The 13,457-nt window shown below is 37.0% G+C and overlaps 1 protein-coding gene across 1 annotated transcript; it reads left to right on the top strand.

Annotated features, from left to right (window-relative positions):
* Positions 1-10,466: 10,466 nt before the first annotated feature.
* LOC114244696 (uncharacterized) lies at positions 10,467-11,873 on the top strand. The gene has a single exon (XM_028176582.2). It carries the CDS (start codon positions 10,515-10,517, stop codon positions 11,415-11,417), a length of 903 nt encoding a protein of 300 aa, XP_028032383.1. The 5' UTR covers positions 10,467-10,514; the 3' UTR covers positions 11,418-11,873.
* Positions 11,874-13,457: the final 1,584 nt, after the last annotated feature.

Genomic DNA, 13,457 nt, shown 5'->3' with positions numbered 1-13,457 from the left:
ATTCCCAATTTCGCTTCGAATAAACCAGATTTTTACCAACAAATTTAAAAAATATTGTTATAACTACATAGACAACCCTACAAACCTGTACCTATTTATACTTAGGTCGTTTCCATTTCACGTATTCTCATCCCAATTGACCCCTTTTTCGTTGTTATTTGTACCTAAGACGTCCCCAATATCCCCAAAAACAACAGATTTTTACATGTATTTTTATTTAATCAAATACATTAAAACCAATAACAACTGAGACTTACCTTTAATATATATGCTGGTTCAAACACTAAATAACGTTTATAAATCATAGTCGTCTTCTATTATTATCAAATAAATAAAAGAGAGCAAAGTTTCTAGCACTAAATTAATGACCACCACAGGAAGTTAATTTGAAACGCGATTTTTTATAAGTTAGCAGCTATTATCATGCATATTCAGAGTTGTTTTGTGAACCTTGAACATTCTACTATTAAACTACAAAAAATGGAAGATTTTGCAACGAATATAAAACTTATATTGAGCGTCGAAAGATTTTCCCGGTTTTTTCCCGATTCGCCTGTCAATCCCTAATCGCCCCATTTTACCGGTATCAAAACATCGGCACAAGTTTATCAAGATACCATTCTTGAGAAGGTAGTGAAGCCCCTTAACAACACCATGTTCAATAATCAAGAATGATCCTTCCAGCAAGACTCGGCGCCAGGTCATAAAGCTCGGTCTACGCAGTCTTGGTTGGAAACGAACGTTTCGGACTTCATCAGAGCTGAAAACTGGCCGTCGTCTAGTCCCGATCTTAATCCGCTGGATTATGATTTATGGTCAGTTTTAGAGAGTGCGGCTTGCTCTAAACGCCATGATAATTTGGAGTCCCTAAAACAATCCGTTCGATTGGCAGTGAAAATTTTGCCCATGGAAAGAGTGCGCGCTTCTATTGATAACTGGCCTCAACGTTTAAAGGACTGTATTGCAGCCAATGGAGACCACTTCGAATAAGCTTTTTATACTTTAAATTGTTTTATATTTATGTATTAAACTAACACACTGTAAAAGTAATAAATGTTATTTGCAATATAAATTTCTTTTTTTCCTTTGTCTCAGTATTTATGGCAAGACTAGGTATATTATTATTTTAGGAATACGCAGTAAAACTTGCATCATCAGGTCTCTTTTTAATGCCACATTAGCCTTAACCTCACCACTGCCCTACCATATAGTATTTTAGTCAAATAATATATTTTCTACTATTTATCTAGACTGCAAGAGATATCGTAATGCATATGATATGACGTCAAATTTGCGTGAAATGTTTTTCGCGGGCAAGTTTTCTCAATTCTCATTAAAATATCAAACGGTTAACATTTCAAAACTTTAATAAAGCATTCATACGTTTTTAAGCATACGAAAGATTGATTAATGCGACTGAGAAATAATTTTCATATCTCAAGTTTCGGAAACGTGCTCAGTCTTAAATATTTGATTGCAATAATATCTAGATTACGCCTCCATGATTCAGGCGGCGATCTTGTAAGATCCATAGGCTCCGGTAACCACTTAACTCCAAAGAGACCATAGCACGTTTGCCTATCAAAAACATAAACGTACAATATTAAAAATAAATCATTATCCTACATGTTATGAATAAATATAATAGTAATTCCTAAAGTTCCGTGTCGTTAAGATATACTAAGAAAAGGTAAACATCGGGACTACATCGGCGGACAAGTTCATAATTGTCCACCTCTGACACAGACTAAACATGTGTAAGTAAAGGTTGTTGAACGTTTATCTGATTGTGCAAAGGTCACGGCGCCGCGGCGTATATAAATTGTATTAGCGAATGCGTGGTAAAATTATTGTCTGTGTATGAAAGAATACTTTTTGTCAATGGGGACAAATGTTTAGATGCATAACATTAAACATAATGGTGTACAGTTAGGAACAACGAATTAAAATTATTTGATCCCTACTCACCGATTATTTGCTTCAAATTTCATTTGAGATTGTTTTAAAGGCACGTATATGGATCACCGGCCGCAGGAGAAGTTCAAGGGCCCCAGATCAATTGATGAAGAGCCTTCGATAACCTCGGAACGTGTCGCGCTTCTGGGAGCAACCTCTCATCTATTCACAACATAAAATTTTATCAGGTTCCCCTTTCTATTCTCCGCAGAACGATACTTACAAATAAAAAATTTAAATATTCAATGATAAAGATAAAGAAAATATTTTTCCTAAGGCTTGTAGCTTGCATATCTCTGCAATGAAATGGAACAACTTTTTTGTAATATGATCTTACTCCGTCTTTGTTAATTGCAATTAAAAAAATTGTCATTTCTTAGTTTTGTGGTATCCTTTTTAGTATGAAAAAATTACCTCGTTTCTTCCGACATAGTAATTTTTATTAGTCTTCTATTTCGTAAGTCTTAGCTGGCTTCTTAATGAGAGTTGTAACGTTGGTGCAAACTGTAAGATTATTTCACAAATCTTATCTATGTATCTTCTGTTTAAACGAAAATTTATATTTGTCTTCTAGGCGTTCCCAAATCATAATCCAATTTTGATTAAACTTGAGGCAATTGTTGGCACTCAAGCAAGGTTTGTGGGACCGTACCATAAACGTACTAGAATAGGCGGTAAGCGAGTAGCGATTGAGTTTTACTAGTTACTAGCTTTTGCCCGACTTCGTCCACGTGGAGTAGTTCACAAATAATGCTTTATTTTAGACCAAATTTGACTAAAATAAAAAACGTTATGGTCAGCCAACCTTAACATATAGACATATGTTGTCGCGGACTTTTTTTTAGATCTTTTAAAGGGAACAATTCCGTCATACATTATTTTAGCGAAAATTTAACCGTTTCTGCAGCGCACGCAGCGGAAGCTCTCAAAAGGTAAAAATACCTCGATTTTGAAACATTCTTTAGTGGTGTTCCGCTTGTATTGGTCTTAGCGTGATGTTATATAGCCTATAGCCTTCTTCGATAAATGGGCTATCTAACACTGAAAACACTGAATTTTTGTCAAATCGGACAAGTAGTTCCTGAGATTAGCGCGTTCAAACAAACAAACTCTTCAGCTTTATAATATTAGTAGGTATAGATAAATAAAAAACTTTAAAGTGAATATTGATCGATATACACCGCACCACATAGTAAGTACGAAATCTAAACCAGATTTATATAGGTACGCAATTTCAATGGGCAATTAACAAAGCTCGTGCAAACAGAACTGAGATACGTGTTGGCAGGGGTTTAATCATGTAATAACATTTGCGGCGTGAGACGAGAGCTCGGCGCTAACAATGTTGACCCTCGAGAACAAACAACGAAGGCTGCGTCAGCCCACGGACCGCCGCATCCAGCCGCAACCCTATCGCGTCCGCAAATATATAAAGTTATGCTTAATTTGAGGAGTTTCTGGGTCGTCGAAGTATCGAAAAATACTAAATAGAAACAATAAGTGCGCGTCGAACCCAAACGAAATTGTTGATGTGTGTGAGTTAACTGTACTATAATCTTTCAGAGTGGTCACAAAAATAGCATCTAAAGCATTTAAATTTTAATAATTGCATTACAATAACAACTAATCAACCTCTAAAATTTAAATGCCCCAAAATTATTTCTTAATAATAATAAATTTGTGATCACATCATATAAAAAATATACGGTCCACAATATTTATAATGTACGACCCGAATCTAAGGAAAATTCTTCGGTTCATATATGCTGAAAACCAATACATCTTATCCGTGCTGACTCACAAGACGCTTTACCACCAGTAATTATGTAAATTACAATTTTTCCGGTTTCATATTTTAGTATACGACGTTATTCCTTCATCGTGGAGCGCATTCGTGAACATTAAGTTCGTATTTCATTAGAAAAATTGTATTATGTACATTCAATCAATGCGGGATTTGAAGACTAGCGTAGTCGCTTAACTGGATAAAAGTACACCGGACGTCTTATTATTTAGACCACAACGACTTAATAGAGTAAGAACCCAGGGCCCCCAGACGTCACGTATTTTCTGACGAACGAAATGTGGCCGATTGCGTAGTGTTAGTATGTACTAAGAATGCATGCCTACCTGCTACCTTGCTTAGACGGCCAATATACCATATATAATTTGATTAATTATTTACCTGATTATTTAATTTTTAACTGATTTTCTTTTAATATTAATAATTAATTGATATGAGTCAACTGTAAGAGAGAGATAGAGAGACAGAGAAGTCAAGATATCATAATACATATCTCATTCAGTCTCATGCGCGTGGATAATGCCCTCGCGCTCTTACCCACAGAGGTATTAAATTGAATTTAGGGGATGATTGGCCCCTTGGATCAGTCTGTCTTTTTGTAAGAGGTTTTAAAATAGTTGTTTGGTGGACATATATAAAAATCAGTTTTCAGAATTTACCTGAAGTAGGTCATGATTTTATGTGCCTTGAGTACCTGATACCTGAAAATTGGCCGTCTAAGCAAGGTAGCAGGTAAGCATGCGTTCTTAGTACATTCTAACACTACGCAATCGGCCACATTTCGTTCGTCAGAAAATACGTGACGTCTGGGGGCCCTGGGATCTTGGACTATAACAACCACTGCACTCACAACTAGAAAAACGAGACCATCCCAAAAGTATTAATGAAAAATTCAGTTTTGCAATAATCACTTATATAGTAATCAAAAAGTCATCCAAATATTATGAATAAATATTGTTAATTCAAATACAGATAAAAAGTAGGGAACTATTAGGTATACTCGTAGTAGTACCTATAATGACAAAAATAAACCTCACTTTCCAATTCTGTCATTTATGTAGATACGAAGTTCAAACATTTGAAGAAATTTCTCAGGATAGCTCTCCATGAGATCAGTGACAGAAATTGATAGAAAGAGACAACAGAAGATTTTTTTTATGAAAAAAGGTTTACTGGTGGCCCGAAAGCCTTTCCAGTTTCATGAGACAGGTGGTCGAGCAAAGACTCAGCGAGGACCTAACAGCTCAAGGGCAGTTGCTTCCCGAATGAATCTACTACCAGATCGAAATCATGACCCGCTGAGAAGATCCGGCGAGAAATTCAGCAGGCTGATGTGTTAGGTTGCACGTCGAATTCTTTTCAGAATTTGACAAGTACGGTTACCATAGTCCCTAAGCCTGCTCCTAGTGTTGGAGCTGAAGGCGTCTAATGCATGAGTTATTGGATCTGATGGATATAGTTGTGATATGTTTACAGTAATGATATATATAGAGACAATTTGTCATAATTTATATTAAATAAATTAATATTATGTATCAACTAATTTTGTCGATCCTACCTAATATTTCACAGACGGCTTCAACACTAGAAAATATTTTGAGGCAATAAATATAATTCGGGATATTTATGCAGTTACGTACATATTTAATGGTTTTAGAGCATATTGTGAATCCGCACGGGTAGGTATTCTACTTCTATCTGCCGCGAAGTATTCATGCGATGCTGTTCGAGGCATTTGGCATCCATTGTAGGGAGGATTCACACACGATCATGTCGCCCCAAAAAGGTTTTCCTTGCACGATGGCAACCAGAGACTGATACAAATACGTACTCGTATAGCGCTTAAATGCATCCATATACAGATATTAAACATCCAGCCAAGAAAAAAGGAAAATGTTCATAAAACTATTTTTTTCCAAACGCGGGAATCAAATCCACTACCCTCGGCCCAGCGTTTAGAGGGGCTAACCTAACTGCACCGTTGAGCATGACGTTGTATGCCGGTATTAGAATTTTGATTTCTATAAAGTCCGGTAGCTACTTAACATCGAGTACGCCATGAGATTCACACATTTAGTAGAACTAGAGGTACCGCAGTAGTCGAAATTCGACTATAATTAATTGGAATTGTAAGTTTGTACACTATTATGATTGTATTTTATACTTCTATAATCACAAATTTCGCCAAGACTACACTATAAAAAATATTAACAAAGACAAACAATATTTAACCTATTCTCAATTTGACAACAGGCGTCAAGAACAAAAGTTTGACAATAAATAGTATGCATGCGTGTGTGCGTCAAATACATGGTATGTAGTGTGTGTAATGTTTTCTTTATTGATTTACTATACCTTTTATGTATTATTTTGAAAAAATATTAGCATTGTGCACTTCTTCTCTGTATTCTCTATAAGTGTGGAAAATTTCATACTCCGTCCGCGCAATTTTCGTAAAAAGGGATACAAAGTTTTTGCTTCACGTATTAATATATAGATAAAAAAACATATACTTAGTCTGGCCATAAATACTGTTACAGTTCAAAGAAACAAAATATTACATTTGAATTTGGAATCTGTCATTTTTATATGATTGCTCATTGAGTTTTCTCATTTTGGCGTCAATACATTGTACAATATTTTGCGATATTAAAATGGAGTGGGGTGAAAAAGAGAACCGAATCGCTGTGATTGCATTACACAAAGTAGGTATGGAGCCAAATGCAATTTTTAAAACTCTCCATACGCTTGGTATTACTAAAATGTTTGTGTACCGGGCTATTAATATGTGCAATGAGACCTCTGTTTGTGACAGGAAAAGATCTGGCCGTCCACGTAGTGTTCATACGAAAAAGGTGGTCAAAGCAGTAAGGGAAAGAATTCGAAGAAATCCTGTCCGAAAGCAAAAGATTTTATCTCGGGAGATGAAGATAGCACCTAGAACCATGTCGCGTATTTTAAAAGATGACTTAGGACTTGCAGGCTATAAGAGACCTACTGGTCATTTCTTAACTGATAATTTAAAAGAGAATAGGGTGGTAAAATCGAAACAACTACTGAAGCGGTACGCAAAGGGAGGTCATAGAAAAAAATTGTTTACGGATGAGAAATTTTTTACAATTGAGCAACATTTTAACAAACAAAATGACCGTATTTATGCTCAAAGCTCTAGGAATCTTCCCAATTAGTCGACAGAGTGCAACGTGGGTACTATCCGACTTCAGTGATGGTTTGGTGGGGTATTAGCTATGAAGGAGTGACTGAGCCATACTTTTGTGAAAAAGGTATCAAAACATCGGCACAAGTGTATCAAGATACAATTCTTGAGAAGGTAGTGAAGCCCCTTAACAACACCATGTTCAATAATCAAGAATGGTCCTTCCAGCAAGACTCGGCGCCAGGTCATAAAGCTCGGGCTACGCAGTCTTGGTTGGAAACGAACGTTTCGGACTTCATCAGAGCTGAAGACTGGCCGTCGTCTGTATACCGTCCGTCCGTATACTGACCGTCGTCATAATAAGCTGGATTATGATTTATGGTCAGTTTTAGAGAGTACGGCTTGCTCTAAACGCCATGATAATTTGGAGTCCCTAAAACAATCCGTACGATTGGCAGTGAAAAATTATCCCATGGAAAGAGTGCGTGCTTCTATTGATAACTGGCCTCAACGTTTAAAGGACTGTATTGCAGCCAATGGAGACCACTTCGAATAAGCTTTTTATAATTTAAATTGTTTTATATTTATGTATTAAACTAACACAATGTAAAAGTAATAAATGTTATTTGCAATAGATTTATTTTTATTTTTAATTGTAACAGTATTTATGGCCAGACTAAGTAGTTGTTGCAAAGTACGACTGCGCGCTGCCCTTAGTTGTGTGAGTGACCAATCTGTATACCTACGCATCAATGTAGGCTATATGTAGCTAACGTATGCTATATGTACTGTGCTCTGTCGGGTACACACACTAACGAAAATGTGTATTTACGATTACAACTACAAATAAAGGCCACGAGCGCTCGTACTTTGCAACAACTATAGTGATTTCTAGGTTCGAATTGCGAGACATTTACATATTAAGGGAGAAAAATGTAACGTTATTTTACTTATTGTAACAACCGTATCGTTCCAATTACTTTTTATAATAACGAAGGGTTAGATGTTTGGAGTTCGTACCGCGGTCATAGCTCGGTGATTAAATGTAATCGGGATTACGAACACAACCCTTGTGGCCGACGATGCGTGAAATCATTTTGTTTCGGTTAGCCCTATGACTGCGAATTCTGTTTAATATTTAACATTAATTAGATCAGATATATTTCACTGTTTGAAGTGGCAAGTGGTAACATCAACTTAATTGTGGTATACTAAATTAAAATTTAAATTGAATAGTTCTCGAAGGCGTTGTGATAACCACACGATGATACAGCTGTAGAATTTAGTGGTCGCTCGTAGCTTTTGTTGTATGGTGTCTATGGTTGCCGGTAGTCACCAAGTGTAATAACTGTATTTAATTAGTTATTAAAAGGTTATTAAGATAACTGTATTGAAACACATAAGTATTGACACGCCATCTTTAATTATATAGTCTGTCCTCCGTACATGTCATTCACCGCTTATACAAGTAAAGTATACTCACATGACACCAAGCACCAAGTACCTTGGGCTGGTCTGTTCTTTTACATCCGGTCAGCGGTGTATCGCATTTCGACCCGACAAGTTGGTTCTGACCCACCAGGTTATCCCGGAACACCAGCGGAACGTCCTGGCTGGCCTGACGGGTCGCCGTATGGCGGAGACTGAAGTCAATCCGTAAGTCGGGCGTCCTCGGGCCGGCGCCGCAAGTCTGGTTGAAGTGTTGACCGCAGGAACCCCCTACTCAGCCCGGGTTCTGACCTCGGGTAGAGATCGGACGTCGGGCGAGAGAGTGAACGAGGTGTCGTTTGGTGGGTAGGTTTGTCCTTTTACAATAACAATATGATCTTTAACAATACCATGCGTATTGTTAATCATTGCTTGCCGTAAAATCACTTACCTCTTGTACAGCAGGTATACTATTGTTGTGTTGTGGGTTATTTATTACCATTGTTTTGGCTATTTTTGTGGAAAAGTTATTGGCTTAAGTTTGAAACTTTTTTTTAGTATTGAAGGATTACTGGTGGCACGGAGGCCTTTCCAGTTTCACCAGGACAGGTGGGCGAGCAATGGCTGAGGGAGGTTTGACGCTATACCTATACGCTATAGTGGTAACGGCTTAATGTCGCGTTTTTTCTTGTCTTTATATTAGTTCCGACGTTTCAAATTCTACAGTTTTCGTCGACATGGTGGATGGTGTCGTAATAGTTTTAATATGTCTACGTCTCGCGATAATCCAATAAAATACTATTGTCATTGTCTATGAGCTTCAAGTGTCCGTTTAAAAGTGTGCCACGAATTTCTCAATTCATCAGGAGTTTAATAGAAAATCGTTTTGCGGACTGAATCGATATTTAAATAAGCAAAGATAGAAGAACACTTCACTAAATTATTCTTTGCTTCGTGGCTTTATTGATGCTATAGCTTCGGTGCTATTAAGAAATTGAGTTGTTTTTTTTACTTGTAGGAGCAAAACTTCAATAAAGAAAACAAAAGCGAAAATGTGATGCACAATGACCTTGAGTTGTTATGAATCATGGTTGGTAGAAATTCGACAAGAAAGTTAATAGATATAGTCAGTAAAGTCTTAGGATTTTAGGGCTTCAGGGTTGGCCCTGAGGAATATCTTTGTGTTATGGATGCCGGAAATACATATATGAAACAACAAGTTGTGACTAACAAGGTTGCATTTATGCAGACCCTAAATTGCGAATATAATTAACCAAGACTCTGATCGAGAATTGAATCCGAGTCCCGTGGTTCATTATTCAGAGTCGCCGGGCGGACGATAAACGAAGCGATCTAAAGAAAGTTGGATGAAACCCACGTTAAACTTACTACATACATCAATTCAACCTTAATAAATATTAACATGGAATGTAAATTTTATTTTCAAACACGTTTTTATTAGCTTGGTATGTATGTGTGTATGTTTGTTTGTGTGTAACGGAATCATTGAACATTTTTACCGATTGAAGACGTCCGATTAACTTGAATATTTGCAACGTATCAGGGGCCGGTGATACTACGATATTTTTAATAATTCGCTCTAGTAATCTGACCTGTATTAAGAGGATAAAAAAATGATGAAATTATAAGTTTGCTATTCAAGTGTGTGTTCTTTTTATTCTTAAGCTACATTTGTTATTATACATATTAAGCTGAGTCAAAGTAAGGAGTACCTAAGATACTATCAAAGTTGATTGTTTGATTTGTATGCATTACTTATTACGGAGCAAGTGCACAATTTAAAATTCTTAGTATTCATTCCTTTCGAAATTTCATAAATTTTGCCTTAATTCTTGATTTTTTTTAAATACGTTCATAATGTACTTATTGAAAATTGACAATGATTTATTCGTTAAATTTTAAAGCTCATGTGGATTAACTTTTATATTTGCCTTTGACTTCTGTGTATTAAGCTTATGCTTCTTATGTTGTGACTTATAATCATAATAATACAGCATTTAATAAGAAGAGAGCTTATGATTCAGAGAATAAAGGTTATTAGTGTATGCGCATGGCTCAAGACGTCATTGGGTTGGAGGGCGGAGTTTCGCGCCGCCCTGTGTCGCGGCGGCAGTCCGTTTCAGGCCGGCGTGCGCCCCGCACGGCCCCATGGTGGAGCACGCGGTCGTGGATTGCTCTCAGGCGAGCGCTATGCAAACCCTTCCATTGCAGCCGCATCGCGAAGCTGATGACGATCAGCTCGCTGATGAATACGTACAGAACTTTGAGCTGGACCACCTCGAAGATCACAACCTGGTGAAACGTGAGCCGCTTCGTGGCGGAGCGTACGAATTGATACAAACGCCGCCGGCATGTGCTCGTGCTCTCCGACCCTGGCCTGATGCGGGGCCGTATCCACAACCGCATGTAGCTATCGCTGTTGATCCCAGTACGCCACCTGAAACCCCTCCGGCGACGATTGGCCGTAGTCCATGTCGTGCCGCCCTAGTTGATGATGTACTTTGGTTACCTCATATGAGAGAGCCTCTTGACATGCGTACAGTGCCGTGTGGAAGTTTTGAAGAATGGGACAGGCGCGAGTGGAGAGAACAAGATCATTACGGACAACAAGTCGCACTGCGCCCAGCTAGTTCTTGTTCGGCAATGTCTCCTCGCAACGGACCGCATCCATCATATCAGCCATCCTCTTGCGGGGACGATTTGATTAGTGACGATCTACTGATGACCTTAAGCGTGCGTGAGCTAAACAAGAGATTGCACGGTTTCCCACGAGAAGATGTAACGCGCCTAAAACAGAAAAGACGCACTCTTAAAAACCGCGGGTACGCGCAGAACTGTCGCAGTAAGAGATTGCAGCAGCGGCAAGAGTTGGAAATGACTAATAGAACGCTACAAGATGAGCTCCACGTGCTGCAGCTGCAGGTTGCCCGTGTGACGCACGAACGGGACGTGTTGAAGCAGCGGCTAGCGTTGATGGGACGTGAGCATGCCGTGCCGCAGCACGCACCGCCGACGCCGCACTCTTCACCTGAGTTCTTCTCGGAGCTGTGACGGCAGGGCACGGCGCCGCGAGCCGGCGCCTCTGCCGCTGCCTCCTCCGCCTGCGCCTGGCAACGATATTGAGGTGGCGACATACAGCACGACTCCGCGGCCTTTGCCGAGACTACTTTCGTGCTTTTGTTAAGTTTGAAAATTAAATATTCATCAGTTCCAGTTTATAGTTTGATAACGAGGTGGAACAATTTGGCCATTGTTTCCGAACCAAATGGCTCAAGCACCGTGTTTAAAATATGGTTGTGTCGTAAGATATGCATAGCTTTGTTAAAATTACTTAAACTAATTGTATTATTAATAAAGTAAAATTTATGCATTAAGTTTAAATGACTCAAAATCAATAGCCAGATAATTGTACATAGGACATAAATTTAACGAATTTTACTCATAGGAGAATTTGTGTTTTCCTAATAAAACAATTAAAACAAGATTTTTATTTTATTTCCAATACACTTTTTAAACTTTTTAAATAAACATTTATTCTGTATTATAATAAATATTTATCCAAATAATAAGTCTATTCAGAAATACCATCGGTGATTTCTGTATTCAGTTTTACATGAAAATATTAAACACAAAAGTCAGAATATGATTTTTCCTGTCTTCATTCCTGTTTCATACATCGAGAGTGATTGAAACATGACCTAAGTGGACAGTTTATAAGTTTTTATTTTGATGAATACTAATATTTTGATGAATAGTAGGCGTAAACTTATATGTAGTATACTCTGGCCACTGACCGACTTAGGATACATATTTGGGTAATTTGAAAACCTTAGTTTTAAGTTAGCGACTGCGCGCAAGTTTACAAGTTTGTTGAAATTCGCTTGGGTGTTACCCGACCTATTCATCTGTTCTATAAAAAAATAAAGAAAGGAAACAATGTTATGAACTAGTGTCTAGTCTGCTATATGACTCGTATAATAAAGAGGGAAATTTATCCCAATTTAAGTGGGAAAGTAAGGACTACATTACTGTTTCTCTTTGCAAAATTATTTAAAAATATTTATGATTATTTTCCTAAATATATATTTTTCTCTCTTCACAAATAGATTAAATATTTTTTTGTTTTGTTTGTCTATTTAGTCTCTGCTTTTCGATATCTTTTGAGTAGAAATGTCATTATTACATTATGTAGTGTTCTTCTTGCTTAGTTAATATTTGTATTAAAATAAACAGTGATTGTAATTACTGATTTAAAATGATCGGCGTCTTATTCTTTTTTTACTCATTATTTAATTCACCTTTTCAAATTATTAAATCCCTCAGTTAGTTTTTTACGCATTTTTATTTGATTTCGATTTTGATCAAATACGCGTGGATCGAAATTTCAATTCTGTTTAGAATGGATGAAACTATTCATTAGAAATATCAGTATATCAATTTTATTTTAACTTTGATATTTAATATAATGAATTACTATGTTATATTTCACTGAATAAGGTCAATATATACCAATAAATTTTTTTGAACTTTCTTTAATTACAATAAGTATATTCTTCTTGTATTTTAAATAAGTGTCTGTAAGTTATATAGAAATGTAAATACGATAATTTAAGATTATTAATTAAATCAAGAATTAAATCACGTCCAATTAACTACAACATAATTTGTGTGACGTTAGTTATCTTTGAAATATAAACAGGAAGCGTACATAGTTGCATTCAACAAAGTACCTAATGGCTAGCAATTATTTATTTTCATTAATATTATAAATTCTACTTAACATTTAAGTGTTGTGTCTAACGTCAAATAAATTGTTAAAATTATAATTGGACAAAAACGCAACATAGAACTTAGAAAGCCGCAAATGTGCGGTAGGTTATGGGTACGGTACGGGTATTCACGGTAGGCAGCGACTTGGCTCTGCCTTGGCATTGCTGATGTCCATGGGCGACGGTAGACACTCACCATCAGGTGGGCCGTATGATCGTCTGCCCACAAGTGCAATAAAAAAAATATCATGCACCTAAGTCATAAAAAAAGATAAGAACAATTTTAAAAGCTGATTTATTTAGCAGTACCTTATGATTTAGA

This window comes from Bombyx mandarina, chromosome 04 (genome assembly GCF_030267445.1).
Source record: "Bombyx mandarina strain Sakado chromosome 04, ASM3026744v2".
NCBI lineage: Eukaryota > Metazoa > Arthropoda > Insecta > Lepidoptera > Bombycidae > Bombyx > Bombyx mandarina.
The sequence above is the reverse complement of the archived record's forward strand: the minus strand, read 5'-3'. Positions and strand labels throughout refer to the sequence as shown.